We start from the raw sequence: 21086 nt of genomic DNA on the forward strand, positions 1-21086 counted from the left end.
AGTCTTCTCCCAAGTTCAGTTTCTAAAGAGCAGCTAATGATTACTAAAGACAATGATTTGCTTTGGCAGACTGTTTTATATTTCTGTCTGAAATTCCTTTGGTTGCACTTTGGATGCACTACTTAGTATAAGTGGGAGCCCCTGGTCCCACAGTAAGCGTGGGGCCGATGTGGGATGCTCCTTCAGAGGGCTGGTGCAGACGCGATGAGCCGAATGCTTCCTTCTGCACTGTCGGGATCCTATGGTTCTCTAGATTCTATCCTAGGGTTCTAGTATGTTTCCGGCTCAACGAGAGGCCAGGTCCTTTTGGACCTGGTTCTGGGGAATGAGTTGGCCCAAAGTGGATCAACTATCAGTGGGAGAGTATCGAGGGGACAGTGACCATTATATCATCAAGTTCAGGGTGGCCATGGGAAAGGACAAAGAGCAATCCAGAGCAGGGATAATTAACTGGAAGAAAACCAACTTCAATGATGAAAACACATCAGAGTAAAGTGAGTTGGAATCAAATGTTGGTTGAAAAGACGGCAGCTGAACAATAGGCTACTTTCAAAGAAAAGGTATTATAGAAATTGTCAAGTATATTCCCTTGAAGGGGAAAGGTCGGACAAATACATTCAGAGCCCCCTGGATGACGAGGGAGACAGTCGTGAAGATGCAAAGGAAGAGGTTTGCCTGTGATAGCTGTCAGGTCGATAATGCAATGGATAATCAAACTGGATATAGAAGTACCAGAGGGGAAGTGAAAAAATATATCAGGAAATCAAGAAGAGAGCATGAAAAGACCCGTGCAGCGAAAACAACAGGGTCTTCAGCAAGCGCATAAATCATAAAAAGGTAGTTAGATAAAGAGTAGGACCGAATAGAGATTTTAAAAAAGGACACTTGCATGTGGAGGCAGGGGAAGTAGCAGGGATATTAAACCAATAATTTGTATCTGTCTTTACAAAGCTAGTAAGAAGTCTTCCAACACCAGGTTAAAGTCCAACAGGTTTGTTTCAAACACTAGCTTTCGGAGCGCTGCTCCTTCCTCAGGTGAATGAAGAGGTATGTTCCAGAAACATAGATACAGACAAATTCAAAGATGCCAAACAATGCTTGGAATGTGAGCATTAGCAGGTGATTAAGTCTTGACAGATCCAGAGATAGGGGTAACCCCAGGTTAAAGAGGTGTGAATTGTGTCAAGCCAGGACAGTTGGTAGGATTTTGCAAGCCCAGGCCAGATGGTGGGGGGGTGAATGTAATGCGACATGAATCCCAGGTCCCGGTTGAGGCCGCACTCGTGTGCGGAACTTGGCTATAAGTTTCTGCTCGGCGATTCTGCGTTGTCGCGCGTCCTGAAGGCCGCCTTGGAGAACGCTTACCCGGAGATCAGAGGCTGAATGCCCTTGACTGCTGAAGTGTTCCCCAACTGGAAGGGAACATTCCTGCCTGGTGGTTGTCGCGCGATATCCGTTCATTCGTTGTTGCAGCGTCTGCGAGAAGCCATCCCCTATGGACACGCCCTCCGTATACACAGGATCTGCTCGGACGAGGAGGAGCGTAACAGACATCTACAGACGCTGAAAGATGCCCTGATACGAACGGGATATGGCGCTCGACTCATCGATCGAAAGTTCCAACGCGCCACAGCAAAAAACCGCACCGACCTCCTCAGAAGACAAACACGGGACACAAACGACAGAATACCCTTCGTCGTCCAGTACTTTCCCGGAGCGGAGAAACTACGACATCTTCTTCACAGCCTTCAACACGTCATCGATGAAGATGAACATCTTGCCAAGGTCATCCCACACCCCCAGTACTTGCCTTCAAACAACCGCGCAACCTCAAACAGACCATTGTTTGCAGCAAACGACCCAGCCATCAGAACAATGACCACTACACCACACAACCCTGCCATGGCAATCTCTGCAAGACGTGCCAGATCATCGGCATGGATACCACCATTACACGTGGGAACACCACCCACCAGGTACGCGGTACACACTCGTGCGACTCGGCCAACGTTGTCTACCTCATACGCTGCAGGAAAGGATGTCCTGAAGCGTGGTCCATTGGCGAGACCATGCAGACGCTGCGACAACGAATGAACGGATATCGCACGACAATCACCAGGCAGGAATATTCATTATGTGCAGGGGCTGTTTAGCACAGGGCTAAATCGCTGACTTTGAAAGCAGACCAAGGCAGGCCAGCAGCACGGTTCAATTCCCGTATCAGCCTCCCCGAACAGGCACCGGAATGTGGCAACTAGAGGCTTTTCACAGTAACTTCATTTGAAGCCTACTTGTGACAATAAGCGATTTTCATTTGCATTTCATTTTCATTCACCTGAGGAAGGAGCAGGGCTCCGAAAGCTAGTGTTTGAAACAAACCTGTTGGCTTTAGCCTGGTGTTGTAAAACGTCTTACTGTGCTCACCCGGCATCTCCACATCATGTTAACAAAGCTAGAGGATGCTACCCGGGCTGAGATGAGAGGGGAGGCAGAGGTGGTCATAGATAGAAGCTTCAGGGATGTAGTTACTCCGAAGAATAAAGATAGATGGGTGACGGTGAGAGGAGCTGGGAGGAAGCAGTCAGTACAGGGATCCCCTGTGGCCGTTCCCCTTAGTAACAAGTATACCGCTTTGGATACTGTTGGGGGAGGGGATTTACCAGGGGTAAGCCATGGGGTGCAGGTCTCTGGCACAGAGTCTGTCCCTGTTGCTCAGAAGGGAAGGGGGGAGAGGAGTAGAGCATTAGTCATTGGAGACTCCATAGTTAGGGGAATAGATAGGAGATTCTGTGGGAACGAGAGAGACTCGCGGTTGGTGTGTTGCCTCCCAGGTGCCAGGGTGCGTGATGTCTCGGATCGTGTTTTCGGGATCCTTAAGGGGGAGGGGGAGAAGCCCCAAGTCGTGGTCCACATAGGTACCAACGACATAGGTAGGAAAAGGGATGGGGATGTAAGGCAGGAATTCAGGGAGCTAGGGTAGAAAATTAGATCGAGGACAAACAGAGTTATTATCTCTGTGTTGTTTCCCGTGCCACGTGATAGCGAGACGAGGAATAGGGAAAGAGAGGAGTTGAACACGTGGCTATCGGGATGGTGCAGGAGGGAGGGTGTCAGATTTCTGGAGAATTGGGGCTCATTCTGGGGTCGGTGGGACCTCTATAAACGGGATGGTCTACACCTGGACCAGAGGGGTACCAATATCCTGGGGGGGGGAAATTTGCTAATGCTCTTCGGGAGGGTTTAAACTAGTTCAGCAGGGGCATGGGAACCTGAATTGTAGCTCCAGTATACAGGAGGTTGAGAGTAGTGAGGTCATGAGTAAGGTTTTAAAGTTGCAGGAGTGTACCGGCAGGCAGGAAGGTGGTTTAAAGTGTGTCTTCTTCAATGCCAGGAGCATCCGGAATAAGGTGGGTGAACTTGCGGCATGGGTTATACCTGGGACTTCGATGTTGTGGCCATTTCGGAGACATGGATAGAGCAGGGACAGGAATAGATATTTCAGTAAGCTCAGGGAATGTGGTAAAAGAGGGGGAGGGGTGGCATTGTTAGTCAAGGACAGTATTGCGATGGCAGAAAGCACGTTTGATGAGGACTCGTCGATTGAAGTAGTATGGGCTGAGGTTAGAAGCAGGAAAAGAGAGGTCACCCTGTTAGGGGTTTTCTATAGGCCTCCGAAAAGTTCCAGAGATGTAGAGGAAAGGATTGCAAAGATGATTCTGGATAGGAGCGAAAGCAACAGGGTAGTTGTTATGGGGGACTTTAACTTTCCAAATATTGACTGGAAATGCTATAGTTCGAGTACTTTAGATGGGTCCGTTTTTGTCCAATGTGTGCAGGAGGGTTTCCTGACACAGTATGTAGATAGGCCAATGAGAGGCGAGGCCATATTGGATTTGGTACTGAGTAATGAACCAGGACAGGTGTTAGATTTAGAGGTAGGTGAGCACTTTGGTGATAGTGACCACAATTCGATTATGTTTACTTTAGTGATGGAAAGGGATAGGTATATACCGCAGGGCAAGAGTTATATCTGGCGGAAAGGCAATTATGGTGCGATGAGGCAAGACTAAGGATGCATCAGATGGAGAGAAAAACTGCAGGGGATGGGCACAATGGAAATGTGGAGCTTGTTCAAGGAACAGCGACTGCGTGTCCTTGATAAGATGTACCTGTCAGGCAGGGAGGAAGTGGTCGAGCAAGGGAACCGTGGTTTACTAAGGCAGTCGAAACACTTGTCAAGAGGAAGAAGGAGGCTTATGTAAAGATGAGACATGAAGGTTCAGTTAGGGCGCTCGAGAGTTACAAGTTAGCCAGGAAGGACCTAAAGAGAGAGCTAAGAAGAGCCAGGAGGGGACATGAGAAGTCTTTGGCAGGTAGGATCAAAGATAACCCTAAAGCTTTCTCTAGGTATGTCAGGAATAAAAGAATGACTAGGGTAAGAGTAGGGCCAGTCAAGGACAGTAGTGGGAAGTTGTGCTTGGAGTCCGAGAAGATAGGGGAGGTGCTAAAGAACAAAGAACAAAGAACAAAGAAATGTACAGCACAGGAACAGGCCCTTCGGCCCTCCAGGCCCGTGCCGACCATGCTGCCCGACTAAACTACAATCTTCTACACTTCCTGGGTCCGTATCCTTCTATTCCCATCCTATTCATGTATTTGTCAAGATGCCCCTTAAACGTCACTATCGTCCCTGCTTCCACCACCTCCTCCGGTAGCGAGTTCCAGGCACCCACTACCCTCTTCGTAAAAAACTTGCCTCGTACATCTACTCTAAACCTTGCCCCTCTCACCTTAAACCTATGCCCCCTAGTGATTGACCCCTCTACCCTGGGGAAAAGCCTCTGACTATCCACTCTGTCTATGCCCCTCATAATTTTGTAGACCTCTATCAGGTCTCCCCTCAACCTCCTTCGTTCCAGTGAGAACAAACCGAGTTTATTCAACCGGTCCTCATAGCTAATGCCCTCCATACCAAGCAACATTCTGGTAAATCTCTTCTGCACCCTCTCTAAAGCCTCCACATCCTTCTGGTAGTGTGGCGACCAGAATTGAACACTATACTCCAAGTGTGGCCTAACTAAGGTTCTATACAGCTGCAACATGACTTGCCAATTCTTATACTCAATGCCCCGGCCAATGAAGGCAAGCATGCCGTATGCCTTCTTGACTACCTGCTCCACCTGTGTTGCCCCTTTCAATGACCTGTGGACCTGTACTCCGAGATCTCTTTGACTTTCAATACTCTTGAGGGTTCTACCATTCACTGTATATTCCCTACCTGCATTAGACCTTCCAAAATGCATTACCTCACATTTGTCCGGATTAAACTCCATCTGCCATCTCTCCGCCCAAGTCTCCAAACAATCTAAATCCTGCTGTATCCTCTGACAGTCCTCATCGCTATCCGCAATTCCACCAACCTTTGTGTCGTCTGCAAACTTACTAATAAGACCAGTTACATTTTCCTCCAAATCATTTATATATACTACAAAGAGCAAAGGTCCCAGCACTGATCCCTGTGGAACACCACTGGTCACAGCCCTCCAATTAGAAAAGCATCCTTCCATTGCTACTCTCTGCCTTCTATGACCTAGCCAGTTCTGTATCCACCTTGCCAGCTCACCCCTGATCTCGTGTGACTTCACCTTTTGTACTACTCTACCATGAGGGACCTTGTCAAAGGCCTTACTGAAGTCCATAGAGACAACATCCACTGTCCTACCTGCATCAATCATCTTAGCGACCTCCTTGAAAAACTCTGTCAAGTTAGTGAGACACGACCTCCCCTTCATAAAACCATGCTGCCTCTCACTAATACGTCCATTTGCTTCCAAATGGGAGTAGATCCTGTCTCGAAGAATTCTCTCCAGTAATTTCCCTACCACTGAAGTAAGGCTCACCTGCCTGTAGTTCCCTGGATTATCCTTGCTACCCTTCTTAAACAGAGGAACAACATTGGCTATTCTCCAGTCCTCCGGGACATCCCCTGAAGACAGTGAGGATCCAAAGATTTCTGTCAAGGCCTCAGCAATTTCCTCTCCAGCCTCCTTCAGTATTCTGGGGTAGATCCCATCAGGCCCTGGGGACTTATCTACCTTAATATTTTTTAAGACACCCAACACCTCGTCTTTTTGGATCTCAATGTGACCCAGGCTATCTACAAACCCTTCTCCAGACTCAACATCTACCAATTTCTTCTCTTTGGTGAATACTGATGCAAAGTATTCATTTAGTACCTCGCCCATTTCCTCTGGCTCCACACATAGATTCCCTTGCCTATCCTTCAGTGGGCCAACCCTTTCCTTGGCTACCCTCTTGCTTTTTATGTGTAAAAAGCCTTGGGATTTTCCTTAACCCTATTTGCCAATGACTTTTCGTGACCCCTTCTAGCCCTCCTGACTCCTTGCTTAAGTTCCTTCCTACTTTCCTTATATTCCACACAGGCTTCGTCTGTTCCCAGCCTTTTTGCCCTGACAAATGCCTCCTTTTTCTTTTTGACGAGGCCTACAATATCTCTCGTTATCCAAGGTTCCCGAAAATTGCAGTATTTATCCTTCTTCCTCACAGGAACATGCCGGTCCTGAATTCCTTTCAACTGCCACTTGAAAGCCTCCCACATGTCAGATGTTGATTTGCCCTCAAACATCCGCCCCCAATCTATGTTCTTCAGTTCCCGCCTAATATTGTTATAATTAGCCTTCCCCCAATTTAGCACATTCATCCTAGGACCACTCTTATCCTTGTCCACCAGTACTTACTGAATTGTGGTCACTGTTACCGAAATGCTCCCCTACCGAAACATCTACCACCTGGCCGGGCTCATTCCCCAATACCAGGTCCAGTACCGCCCCTTCCCTAGTTGGACTGTCTACATATTGTTTTAAGAAGCCCTCCTGGATGCTCCTTACAAACTCCGCCCCGTCTAAGCCCCTGGCACTAAGTGAGTCCCAGTCAATATTGGGGAAGTTGAAGTCTCCCATCACCACAACCCTGTTGTTTTTACTCTTTTCCAAAATCTGTCTACCTATCTGCTCCTCTATCTCCCGCTGGCTGTTGGGAGGCCTGTAGTAAACCCCCAACATTGTGACTGCACCCTTCTTATTCCTGATCTCTACCCATATAGCCTCACTGCCCTCTGAGGTGTCCTCCCGCAGTACAGCTGTGATATTCTCCCGAACCAGTAGCGCAACTCCGCCTCCCCTTTTACATCCCCCTCTATCCCGCCTGAAACATCTAAATCCTGGAACGTTTAGCTGCCAATCCTGCCCTTCCCTCAACAGGTCTCTCTAATGGCAACAACATCATAGTTCCAAGTACTAATCCAAGCTCTAAGTTCATCTGCCTTACCCGTAATACTTCTTGCATTAAAACATATGCACTTCAGGCCACCAGACCCGCTGTGTTCAGCAACTTCTCCCTGTCTGCTCTGCCTCAGAGCCCCACTGTCCCTATTCCCTAGTTCTCCCTCAATGCTCTCACCTTCTGACCTATTGCTCCCGTGCCCACCCCCCTGCCATACTCGTTTAAACCCTCCCGTGTGACACTAGCAAACTTCGCGGCCAGGATATTTATGCCCCTCCGGTTTAGATGCAACCCGTCCTTCTTATACAGGTCACACCTGCCCCGTAAGAGCTCCCAGTGGTCCAGATAATGGAAACCCTCCCTCCTACACCAGCTGTTTAGCCACGTGTTTAGCTGCTCTATCTTCCTATTTCTAGCCTCACTGGCACGTGGCACAGGGAGTAATCCCGAGATTACAACCCTCGAGGTCCTGTCTTTTAACTTTCTGCCTAGCTCCCTGAACTCCTGCTGCAGGACCTCATGCCCCTTCCTGCATATGTCGTTAGTACCAATATGTACAACGACCTCTGCCTGTTTGCCCTCCCCCTTCAGCATGCCCTCTACCCATTCGGAGACATCCTGGACCCTGGCACCAGGGAGGCAACATACCATCCTGGAGTCTCTTTCACGTCCACAGAAACACTTTTTCTGTGCCCCTGACTAGAGAGTTCCCTATTACTATTGCTCTTCTGCGCTTTGACCCTCCCTTCTGCCGCTGCTCTGGCTGCTGCTGTTTTCCCCTGATAGGCTATCCCCCCCGACAGTATCCAAAGGGGTATACCTGTTCGATAGGAGGACAACCACAGGGGATTCCTGCACTGACTGCCTGCCCTTTCTGGTGGTCACCCATTTCTCTGCCTGCACCTTGGGTGTGACCACATTTACATAACTGCGAACTATGACGCTTTCCGCCACCTGCATGCTCCTAAGTGCATCCAATTGCTGCTCCAACCGAACCATGCGGTCTGTGAGGAGCTCCAGTTGGGTGCGCTTTCTGCAGATGAAGCCATCCGGGACGCTGGAAGCCTCCCGGACCTGCCACATCTCACAGTCAGAGCACTGCACCCCTCTAACTGACATTGCGTCAATTAATTAAAATTAAAATTAAAAAAAAATTTTTTTTTTAAAAATATATATATTTTTTAATTTCAAAGTTACTGCTAACTATCTGTTTCCTAGCACTAGATTTCTAATAGAAATGCGAAAGCTAAATATAGTACTCTCCGATCTCTGGCTTAGATACCCTCTAAATTATAATTAAGTAATTATGTTTAATTAGTTACCAATGCTTAATTTTTTAAATTTAGTGTAGATTCCCAACCAGCCACTCAGGTCACAGCTTTTCTGTGATGTCACTTCAGTTTCCCCCGACACACACAATTTGAAAAAGGTATAAAAGTAAAAATGAGTAAAAATCACTTATTTACCTTCGTACCTTCTGAGTGTCTTTGATGTTCTCAGGTTCTCTCCCTGACAGAGACTGCTCCTCCACCTCCGAACCTTGACCTGCACAATGCTAATAATATAATATAATAATAATATAATATGGCACTTACCTCACACCAATGGGTCTTATTATTAGGTTAGAGGAGGAAGGCGGGTGGGAGACACTACACGTGTAGTGTCTCGGGTTTCCTCTCCACCAGAATTTATTGGTTGGGGGGGGGGGGGTCTTCCCAGAAGTCCGCGGGTCGAAAAAAATAAAACAGAAAAGAAGTGTTTTTTTAAAAGGATACACTTACCTCCCAGAAATCACTTGCGCACCGCTCCCGCTGAAATCGACTGGCCTGCTCCTGTGAAGGTAAGAGTTTTTAAAGGATACACTTACCTCCCAGAAATCACTTGCGCACCGCTCCCGCTGAAATGAATATTTTTCGTCAGTATTCACACAGGAAAAAGACAATGTTGTCGAGGAGAATACTGAGATTCAGGCTACTAGACTAGAAGGGCTTGAGGTTCATAAGGAGGAGGTGTTAACTATTTTCACCCTTTCCAGAATTGTTAAGTCCCCTGGGCCGGTTGGGATTTATCCTAGGATTCTCTGGGAAGCTAGGGAGGAGATTGCTGAGCCTTTGGCTTTGATCTTTAAGTCATCTTTGTCAACAGAAATAGTGCCAGAAGACTGGAGGATAGCAATTGTTGTCACCTTGTTCAAGAAGGGGAGTAGAGACAACCCCGGTAACTATAGACCAGTGAGCCTTACTTCTGTTGTGGGCAAAATCTTTGAAAGGTTTACAAGAGATGGGGTGTATAATCACCTGGAAAGGAATAATTTGATTAGACATAGTCAACACGGTTTCGTGAAGGGTAGGTCGTGCCTCACCAACCTTATTGAGTTCTTTGAGAAGGTGACCAAACAGGTGGATGAGGGTAAAGCAGTTGATGTGGTGTATATAGATTTCAGCAAAGCGTTTGATAAGGTTCCCCACGGTAGGCTATTGCAGAAAATACAGAGGCATGGGATTCAGGGAGATTTGGCAGTTTGGATCAGAAATTGGCTAGCTGGAAGAAGACAAAGGGTGGTGGTTGATGGGAAGTGTTCAGACTGGAGTCCAGTCACTAGTGGTGTACCACAAGGATCTGTTTTGGGGCCACTGCTGTTTGTCATTTTTATAAATGACCTGGAGGAGGGCGTAGAATGATGGGTGAGTAAATTTGCAGATGACACTAAAGTCGGTGGAGTTGTGGACAGTGGGGAAGGATGTTACAAGTTACAGAGGGACATAGATAAGCTGCAGTGCTGGGCTGAGAGGTGGCAAATGGAGTTTAATGCAGAAAAGTGTGAGGTGATTCATTTTGGAAGGAATAACAGGAAGACAGAGTACTTGGCTAATGGTAAGATTCTTGGCAGTGTGGATGAGCAGAGAGATTTTGGTGTCCATGTACATAGATCCCTGAAAGTTGCCACCCAGGTTGAGAGGGTTGTTAAGAAGGCGTATGGTGTGTTAGCTTTTATTGGTAGAGGGATTGAGTTTCGGAGCCATGAGGTCATGTTGCAGCTGTACAAAACTCTGGTGCGGCCGCATTTGGAGTATTGCATGCAATTCTGGTCGCCGCATTATAGGAAGGATGTGGAAGCATTGGAAAGGGTGCAGAGGGGATTTACCAGAATGTTGCCTGGTATGGAGAGAAGATCTTATGAGGAAAGGCTGAGGGACTTGAGGCTGTTTTCATTAGAGAGAAGAAGGTTAAGAGGTGACTTAATTGAGGCATACAAGATGATCAGAGGATTGGATAGGGTGGACAGTGAGAGCCTTTTTCCTCGGATGGTGATGTCTAGCACGAGGGGCATAGCTTTAAATTGAGGGGTGATAGATGTCAGAGGTAGGTTCTTTACTCAGAGAGTAGTAAGGGTGTGGAATGCCCTGCCTGCAACAGTAGTGGACTCACCAATACTTAGGGTATTCAAATGGTCATTGGATAGACATATGGGCGATAAGGGAATAATGTAGATGGGCTTTAGCGTGGTTTCACAGGTCGGCGCAACATCGAGGGCCGAAGGGCCTGTACTGCGCTGTAATGTTCTATGTTCTATGTTCGATGATATACTTGATTAATTTACAATTGAGAAGGAGGAGATGTTAAAAAGGCTATCTTTACTACCAAGACCAGACGAGATGTATCCAAGGATATGAGGGAATTGAGAGTGGAGATTTCAGAGGCACTGGTGATAATCTTCCAGTCTTTCTTGGACACGGATGGTGCCGGAGGGCTGGAGAATTGGGAATGTTTCACCCTTATTCAAAAAACAATGCAACGATAATGGCGACAACTACAGAACAGTCAGTTTGACTTTATTGGGAGGGAAATTTCTGGAAACTTTAGTTTGAGACAAAAACAGTTTGAGAAGTTCAGGATTAATTAACGGAAAATCATGTTGGCCAACTTGCTGGAGTTTTTTTGCGTAGATAACAGAGAAGGTTGATAAGCGCAATTCTGTTGATGTGATGTCTATGGATTTTTAAAGAGTATTTAATACAGTGCCACACAACAGACTTGTAAGTAAAATTCTAGTCATGGAATAAAAGGGAAAATGGGCACAAGAATAATTTAGCCGAGTGACAGCAAGCAGAGAGTAATTATTTGTCAGATTGGAGGAAGGTTTTTATTTATTTATTTTAAAATTTAGAGTACCCAATTTATTTTTTCCAATTAAGGGGCTGTAGGAGCGGTTTCAAAGCCTGTGTATTGAGTCGGCTTCCATGTGGGCTTTTCTCCTGTGGCTCAACTCAGTACAAAGAGCAGCAGACACATCAACAATCTGAAAGACAGTTTTATTTTCTACAAGCTTGCATCCATGTACATGAGAGATAAGACCTGGATAGCTGCCAAGATCCTTCTACAGAACAAAGACAAATACTCAGCACATATACAACTTTCAAAAATCAACAGCCCTCCCCAGTTGGACGCGATCCAATCCCTGAAGCTGCTATGTTTAAACTCACCCAATAGAATCGCAAGCAATGTTCAAATTTCACCCAATAGAGTTGCAAGCAAACCATGACAGTTATGTACAATCCCAGCAGCCTGTGCTGATTGTTTGTGAGAAACAGGACAACAGAACCAGCACCCTGGATTGTTTCACAAAGACAGGATATCAGAAGTGACATCCTTTTGGTCAAGTTAGCTATCCTAAATCCCATTTGATTACCTATTACTGCTATGTCCTAGAAATACATGTTTAATGGTTAATAATGATTACTCAGTGCACTCCCTATAATTCATCTCAATCCTTAATAAACTAACTTATGTAAAACTACTCTAGTGGCACACTCGCTATTCAACTTAAAGAGGTATCATCGCTGAATCCCCCTTCAGGGGCAATTTAACGTGGCCAATCCACCTACCCTGCACATCTTTGGGTTGTGGGGGTGAAACCCCGCAAACACAGGGAGAATGTGCAAACTCCACACGGACAGTGGCCCAGGGCCGGGTTCGAACCTGGGACCTCGGCGCCGTGAGACTGCAGTGCTACCCACTGCACCACCGTGCTGCACCGTGTAAAGATTCTGTGATTCAGTGAAATCCCTGCTAACTGTTGCTGTATTCTGCCCATCAGGATCCGTATGGCTGGTATAAAGGGTCTGCAGGGTGTGGTAAGGAAGACAGTCAACGATGAGCTGCAGGCCAACATCTGGGAACCCCAGCACATGGATAAGATCGTGCCATCTCTTCTCTTCAACTTGCAGCAAGCAGAGGAAGCTGAGAGGTAAGCCCTCATATTCCTCTTTCAACCATCTCTACCTCTTTCTTTGTCTTTCTGATCCCCCCTTCCCTATTGTCAAACCTGGGCCCTTCAACCCTTCAGGGAGCTTTCCCTAATGCCTGGGGCAGGATTTCACAGTGGGCTTTGGGCCCCTGTTCACAGGAGAAAACAATTCTTCTGAACCCATGTGTGCTGATAGTGTGACTGGCTGAGAAATTAATAATCGCTTCTTATCACAAGTCGGCTTCAATGAAGTTCCTGTGAAAATCCCCTAGTCGCCACAGTCCGGCGCCTGATCGGGGAGACTGGTACGGGAATTGAACCGTGCTGCTGGCATTGTTCTGCATTACAAGCCTGCTGTTTAGCCCACTGTGTTAAGTTTTACTGCTAGCAGCCAGCCTCCTAACTGTTGACAACCGCGGCAAACTCGCCCAAAATGATACTTAGGGCGCGATTCTCCGGAAAGATTTCTGAGTGTTGTAGTGAGCAGGAATTGCCGCGTGCTTCCCGCCGCTCGGTCCAGCGAGGCCGGCAATGCAATTCAACGTTAATTGATCCACTGAACGAGGCCTCACGGGCCTATCGCCGCAAATGAAGGCTCACCAGCTGATTCGTCGGGACCGCGCTCGCCAGCACCCCCCCCCCCCACCACCCCGCTCCACTAACAAAGTCGAGCAGCACTTAAGCTGCACTTGCTCAGCCAACCCCAGCCAGCTCACAGCAATGGCGCTGAGGACACCGGACCCAAGATTCGGGGAGGCTGACCTGGGGAGGCTCCTGGACGCGGTGGAGGCCAGGAGGGATGTCTTCTCCCTCTGAGGGTACTGGAGTGTCAGTCACAGGGCAGCCAGTGCTGGCTGGGATGAGGTGGCGGCGTCTGTGAGCTCACAGAGTGTGCAGGCGGACCCACCTCCAGTGCTGGGAAAAGGTCAATAACCTACACCAGGCAGCACGAGTGAGTAGACACCAAAGCCCCTCCCACGACACCGAGACCTTTCCGCTCACATGGGAGCATTTAGCCCCCTCCCACTTCAACCCGTCCGCCTCGCTGGGCAACGTGACCCATTACTGGGCCAACCTTGATGGGCTTCTGTGGGTCATGTCCCGCCCTCAGATGGGAATGGCTGAGATGCTGCAGAGCGTGTCCCAGTCCCAGGTGGGCATTGCTGAATCTCTGCGGAGATTGTCCCAGTCCCAGGTGGACATTGCTGAATCTCTGCGGAGATTGTCCCAGTCCCAGGTGGACATTGCTGAGGCACTGCAGGGCATGGTCCAGTCCCAGGTGGGCATTGCTGAGGCACTGCAGGGCATGGCCCAGTCCCAGGTGGACATTGCTGAGGCACTGCAGGGCATGTCCCAGTCCCAGGTGGGCATTGCTGAATCTCTGCGGAGATTGTCCCAGTCCCAGGTGGGCATTGCTGAATCTCTGCAGGGCATGGCCCAGTCCCAGGTGGGCATTGCTGAATCTCTGCGGAGATAGTCTCAGTCCCAGGTGGACATTGCTGAGGCACTGCAGGGCATGGTCCAGTCCCAGGTGGGCATTGCTGAATCGCTGCGGAGATTGTCCCAGTCCCAGGTGGGCATTGCTGAATCGCTGCGGAGATTGTCCCAGTCCCAGGTGGGCCTTGCTGAATCGCTGCGGAGATTGTCCCAGTCCCAGGTGGGCATTGCTGAATCACTGCAGGGCATGGCCCAGTCCCAGGTGGGCATTGCTGAATCTCTGCGGAGATAGTCTCAGTCCCAGGTGGGCATTGCTGAATCACTGCAGGGCATGGCCAAGTCCCAGGTGGGCATTGCTGAATCTCTGCGGAGTTAGTCCCAGTCCCAGGTGGGCATTGCTGTATCTCTGCGGAGATAGTCTCAGTCCCAGGTGGGCATTGCTGAGGCACTGCAGGGCATGGCCCAGTCCCAGGTGGGCATTGCTGAATCTCTGCGGAGATAGCCCCAGTCCCAGGTGGGCATTGCTGAATCTCTGCAGAGATAGTCCCAGTCCCAGGTGGGCATTGCTGAGGCACTGCAGGGCATGGCCCAGTCCCAGGTGGACATTGCTGAGGCACTGCAGGGCATGGCCCAGTCCCAGGTGGACATTGCTGAGGCACTGCAGGGCATGGTCCAGTCCCAGGTGGACATTGCTGAGGCACTGCAGGGCATGGTCCAGTCCCAGGTGGGCATTGCTGAGGCACTGCAGGGCATGTCCCAGTCCCAGGTGGGCATTGCTGAATCTCTGCGGAGATAGCCCCAGTCCCAGGTGGGCATTGCTGAATCTCTGCAGAGAAAGTCCCAGTCCCAGGTGGGCATTGCTGAATCTCTGCAGGGCATGGCCCAGTCCCAGGTGGGCATTGCTGAATCACTGCAGAGATTGTCCCAGTCCCAGGTGGGCATTGCTGAATCTATGCGGAGATAGTCCCAGTCCCAGGTGGGCATTGCTGAATCTCTGCGGAGATTGTCCCAGTCCCAGGTGGGCATTGCTGAATCTCTGCGGAGATTGTCCCAGTCCCAGGTGGGCTTTGCTGAATCTCTGCGGAGATTGTCCCAGTCCCAAGTGGGCATTGCTGAATCACTGCAGGGCATGGCCCAGTTCCAGGTTGGCATTGCTGAATCTCTGCGGAGATTGTCCCAGTCCCATGTGGGCATTGCTGAATCTCTGCAGAGATAGTCCCAGTCCCAGGTGGGCATTGCTGAATCTCTGCAGGGCATGGTCCAGTCCCAGGTGGGCATTGCTGAATCGCTGCGGAGATTGTCCCAGTCCCAGGTGGGCATTGCTGAATCTCTGCGGAGATAGTCTCAGTCCCAGGTGGACATTGCTGAATCTCTGCGGAGATAGTCTCAGTCCCAGGTGGGCATTGCTGAGGCACTGCAGGGCATGGCCCAGTCCCAGGTGGGCATTGCTGAATCTCTGCGGAGATAGTCCCAGTCCCAGGTAGGCATTGCTGAATCTCTGCGGAGATCGTCTCAGTCCCAGGTGGGCATTGCTGAGGCACTGCAGGGCATGGCGCAGTCCCAGGTGGGCATTGCTGAATCTCTGCGGAGATAGTCCCAGTCCCAGGTGGGCATTGCTGAATCTCTGCAGGGCATGGTCCAGTCCAAGGTGGGCATTGCTGAATCGCTGCGGAGATTGTCCCAGTCCCAGGTGGGCATTGCTGAATTGCTGCGGAGATGGTCCCAGTCCCAGGTGGGCATTGCTGAATCTCTGCGGAGATAGTCTCAGTCCCAGGTGTGCATTGCTGAGGCACTGCAGGGCATGGCCCAGTCCCAGGTGGGCATTGCTGAATCTCTGCGGAGATAGCCCCAGTCCCAGGTGGGCATTGCTGAATCTCTGCAGAGATAGTCCCAGTCCCAGGTGGGCATTGCTGAATCTCTGCAGGGCATGGCCCAGTCCCAGGTGGGCATTGCTGAATCACTGCAGAGATTGTCCCAGTCCCAGGTGGGCATTGCTGAATCTCTGCGGAGATAGTCCCAGTCCCAGGTGGGCATTGCTGAATCTCTGCGGAGATTGTCCCAGTCCCAGGTGGGCTTTGCTGAATCTCTGCGGAGATTGTCCCAGTCCCAGGTGGGCTTTGCTGAATCTCTGCGGAGATTGTCCCAGTCCCAAGTGGGCATTGCTGAATCACTGCAGGGCATGGCCCAGTCCCAGGTTGGCATTGCTGAATCTCTGCAGGGCACGGCCCAGTCCCAGGTTGGCATTGCTGAATCTCTGCGGAGATTGTCCCAGTCCCATGTGGGCATTGCTGAATCTCTGCGGAGATTGTCCCACTCCCAGGTGGGCACTGCTGAATCTCTGCGGAGATAGTCTCAGTCCCAGGTGTGCATTGCTGAGGCACTGCAGTGCATGGCCCAGTCCCAGGTGGGCATTGCTGAATCTCTGCGGAGATAGCCCCAGTCCGAGGTGGGCATTGCTGAATCTCTGCAGAGATAGTCCCAGTCCCAGGTGGGCACTCCTGAATCTCTGCAGGGCATGGCCCAGTCCCAGGTGGGCATTGCTGAGGCACTGCAGGGCATGTCCCAGTCCCAGGTGGGCATTGCTGAATCTCTGCGGAGATTGTCCCAGTCCCAGGTGGGCATTGCTGAATCTCTGCGGAGATAGTCCCAGTCCCAGGTGGGCATTGCTGAATCTCTGCAGGGCATGGCCCAGTCCCAGGTGGGCATTGCTGAGGCACTGCAGGGCATGTCCCAGTCCCAGGTGGGCATTGCTGAATCTCTGCGGAGATAGTCTCAGTCCCAGGTGGACATTGCTGAGGCACTGCAGGGCATGGTCCAGTCCCAGGTGGGCATTGCTGAATCGCTGCGGAGATTGTCCCAGTCCCAGGTGGGCATTGCTGAATCGCTGCGGAGATTGTCCCAGTCCCAGGTGGGCATTGCTGAATCTCTGCGGAGATAGTCTCAGTCCCAGGTGGGCATTGCTGAGGCACTGCAGGGCATGGCCCAGTCCCAGGTGGGCATTGCTTAATCTCTGCGGAGATAGCCCCAGTCCCAGGTGGGCATTGCTGAATCTCTGCAGAGATAGTCCCAGTCCCAGGTGGGCATTGCTGAATCTCTGCAGGGCATGGCCCAGTCCCAGATGGGCATTGCTGAATCACTGCAGAGATTGTCCCAGTCCCAGGTGGGCATTGCTTAATCTCTGCGGAGATAGTCCCAGTCCCAGGTGGGCATTGCTGAATCTCTGCGGAGATTGTCCCAGTCCCAGGTGGACATTGCTGAGGCACTGCAGGGCATGGTCCAGTCCCAGGTGGACATTGCTGAATCTCTGCGGAGATAGTCCCAGTCCCAGGTAAGCATTGCTGAATCTCTGCGGAGATAGTCTCAGTCCCAGGTGGACATTGCTGAGGCACTGCAGGGCATGGTCCAGTCCCAGGTGGGCATTGCTGAATCGCTGCGGAGATTGTCCCAGTCCCAGGTGGGCATTGCTGAATCGCTGCGGAGAATGTCCCAGTCCCAGGTGGGCATTGCTGAATCTCTGCAGGGCATGGCCCAGTCCCAGGTGGGCATTGCTGAGGCACTGCAGGACATGTCCCAGTCCCAGGTGGGCATTGCTGAATCTCTGCAGAGATAGTCTCAGTCCCAGATGGACATTGCTGAGGCACTGCAGGGCATGGTCCAGTCCCATGTGGGCATTGCTGAATCTCTGCGGAGATAGTCTCAGTCCCAGGTGGACATTGCTGAGGCACTGCAGGGCATGGTCCAGTCCCAGTTGGGCATTGCTGAATCGCTGCGGAGATTGTCCCAGTCCCAGGTGGGCATTGCTGAATCGCTGCGGAGATTGTCCCAGTCCCAGGTGGGCATTGCTGAATCTCTGCGGAGATAATCTCAGTCCCAGGTGGGCATTGCTGAGGCACTGCAGGGCATGGCCCAGTCCCAGGTGGGCATTGCTGAATCTCTGCGGAGATAGCCCCAGTCCCAGGTGGGCATTGCTGAATCTCTGCAGAGATAGTCCCAGTCCCAGGTGGGCATTGCTGAATCTCTGCAGGGCATGGCCCAGTCCCAGGTGGGCATTGCTGAATCACTGCAGAGATTGTCCCAGTCCCAGGTGGGCATTGCTGAATCTCTGCGGAGATAGTCCCAGTCCCAGGTGGGCATTGCTGAATCTCTGCGGAGATTGTCCCAGTCCCAGGTGGGCATTGCTGAATCTCTGCGGAGATTGTCCCAGTCCCAGGTGGGCTTTGCTGAATCTCTGCGGAGATTGTCCCAGTCCCAAGTGGGCATTGCTGAATCACTGCAGGGCATGGCCCAGTCCCAGGTTGGCATTGCTGAATCTCTGCAGGGCATGGCCCAGTCCCAGGTTGGCATTGCTGAATCTCTGCGGAGATTGTCCCAGTCCCATGTGGGCATTGCTGAATCTCTGCGGAGATTGTCCCACTCCCAGGTCTGCATTGCTGAATCTCTGCGGAGATAGTCTCAGTCCCAGGTGGGCATTGCTGAGGCACTGCAGGGCATGGCCCAGTCCCAGGTGGGCATTGCTGAATCTCTGCAGAGATTGTCCCAGTCCCAGGTGGGCATTGCTGAATCTCTGCAGAGATAGTCCCAGTCCCAGGTGGGCATTGCTGAATCTCTGCAGGGCATGGCCCAGTCCCAGGTGGGCATTGCTGAGGCACTGCAGGGCATGTCCCAGTCCCAGGGGGGCATTGCTGAATCTCTGCGGAGATAGTCTCAGTCCCAGGTGGACATTGCTGAGGCACTGCAGGGCATGGTCCAGTCCCAGGTGGGCATTGCTGAATCGCTGCGGAGATTGTCCCAGTCCCAGGTGGGCATTGCTGAATCGCTGCGGAGATTGTCCCAGTCCCAGGTGGGCATTGCTGAATCTCTGCGGAGATAGTCTCAGTCCCAGGTGGGCATTGCTGAGGCACTGCAGGGCATGGCCCAGTCCCAGGTGGGCATTGCTTAATCTCTGCGGAGATAGCCCCAGTCCCAGGTGGGCATTGCTGAATCTCTGCAGAGATAGTCCCAGTCCCAGGTGGGCATTGCTGAATCACTGCAGAGATTGTCCCAGTCCCAGGTGGGCATTGCTTAATCTCTGCGGAGATAGTCTCAGTCCCAGGTGGGCATTGCTGAATCTCTGCGGAGATTGTCCCAGTCCCAAGTGGGCATTGCTGAATCACTGCAGGGCATGGCCCAGTCCCAGGTTGGCATTGCTGAATCTCTGCGGAGATTGTCCCAGTCCCAGGTGGGCATTGCTGAATCTCTGCGGAGATTGTCCGAGTCCCAGGTGGGCTTTGCTGAATCGCTGCGGAGATTGTCCCAGTCCCAAGTGGGCATTGCTGAATCACTGCAGGGCATGGCCCAGTCCCAGGTTGGCATTGCTGAATCTCTGCAGGGCATGGCCCAGTCCCAGGTTGGCATTGCTGAATCTCTGCGGAGATTGTCCCAGTCCCAGGTGGGCATTGCTGAATCTCTGCGGAGATTGTCCCAGTCCCAGGTGGGCATTGCTGAATCTCTGCGGAGATAGTCTCAGTCCCAGGTGGGCATTGCTGAGGCACTGCAGGGCATGGCCCAGTCCCAGGTGGGCATTGCTGAATCTCTGCGGAGATAGCCCCAGTCCCAGGTGGGCATTGCTGAATCTCTGCAGAGATAGTCCCAGTCCCAGGTGGGCATTGCTGAATCTCTGCAGGGCATGGCCCAGTCCCAGGTGGGCATTGCTGAATCTCTGCGGAGATTGTCCCAGTCCCAGGTGGGCATTGCTGAATCTCTGCGGAGATTGTCCCAGTCCCAGGTGGGCATTGCTGAGTCTCTGCGGAGATTGTCCCAGTCCCAGGCGGGCATTGCTGAATCACTGCAGGGCATGGCCCAGTCCCAGGTGGGCATTGCTGAATCTCTGCGGAGATTGTCCCAGTCCAGGTGGGCATTGCTGAATCGCTGCAGAGATTGTCCCAGTCCCAGGTGGGCATTGCTGAATCTCTGCGGAGATTGTCCCAGTCCCAAGTGGGCATTGCTGAATCACTGCAGGGCATGGCCCAGTCCCAGGTGGGCATTACTGAATCTCTGCAGGGCATGGCCCAGTCCCAGGTGGGCATTGCTGATTCTCTGCGGAGATTGTCCCAGTCCCAGGTGGGCATTGCTGAATCTCTGCGGAGATTGTCCCAGTCCCAAGTGGGCATTGCTGAATCACTGCAGGGCATGGCCCAGTCCCAGGTGGGCATTGCTGAATCTCTGCGGAGATTGTATCAGTCCCAGGTGGACATTGCTGAATCGCTGCAGAGATTGTCCCAGTCCCAGGTGGGCATTGCTGAATCTCTGCGGAGATTGTCCCAGTCCAGGTGGGCATTGCTGAATCTCTGCGGAGATTGTCCCAGTCCCAGGTGGGCATTGCTGAATCGCTGCGGAGATTGTCCCAGTCCCAGGTGGACATTGCTGAATCGCTGCAGAGATTGTACCAGTCCCAGGTGGGCATTGCTGAATCTCTGCGGAGATTGTCCCAGTCCAGGTGGGCATTGCTGAATCTCTGCGGAGATTGTCCCAGTCCCAGGTGGGCATTGCTGAATCTCTGCGGAGATTGTCCCAGTCCCAGGTGGGCATTGCTGAATCGCTGCGGAGATAGTCCCAGTCCCAGGTGGGCATTGCTGAATCTCTGCAGGGCATGGCCCAGTCCCAGGTGGGCATTGCTGAATCTCTGCAGGGCATGGCCCAGTCCCAGGTTGGCATTGCTGAATCTCTGCGGAGATTGTCCCAGTCCCATGTGGGCATTGCTGAATCTCTGCGGAGATTGTCCCACTCCCAGGTGGGCATTGCTGAATCTCTGCGGAGATAGTCTCAGTCCGAGGTGGGCATTGCTGAGGCACTGCGGGGCATGGCCCAGTCCCAGGTGGGCATTGCTGAATCTCTGCGGAGATAGCCCCAGTCCCAGGTGGGCATTGCTGAATCTCTGCAGAGATAGTCCCAGTCCCAGGTGGGCATTGCTGAATCTCTGCGGAGATTGTCCCAGTCCCAGGTGGGCATTGCTGAATCTCTGCGGAGATAGTCCCCGTCCCAGGTGGGCATTGCTGAATCTCTGCCGGGCATGGCCCAGTCCCAGGTGGGCATTGCTGAGGCACTGCCGAGATTGTCCCAG

The 21086-nt window shown here is 51.5% G+C and overlaps 1 protein-coding gene across 1 annotated transcript in view; it reads left to right on the forward strand.

The window, feature by feature from the left end:
- Positions 1 to 21086, forward strand: part of LOC140425006 (protein EFR3 homolog B-like) — a 252529-nt gene that overhangs the window by 90945 nt on the left and 140498 nt on the right. Inside the window, exon 6 of the mRNA XM_072508816.1 lies at positions 12401 to 12550. Coding sequence (XP_072364917.1) covers positions 12401 to 12550 — 150 coding nt within the window. The remainder of the gene's footprint in view (positions 1 to 12400; positions 12551 to 21086) is intronic.

Source organism: Scyliorhinus torazame, chromosome 1 (assembly GCF_047496885.1).
Source record: "Scyliorhinus torazame isolate Kashiwa2021f chromosome 1, sScyTor2.1, whole genome shotgun sequence".
In the NCBI taxonomy this organism is placed as follows: domain Eukaryota; kingdom Metazoa; phylum Chordata; class Chondrichthyes; order Carcharhiniformes; family Scyliorhinidae; genus Scyliorhinus; species Scyliorhinus torazame.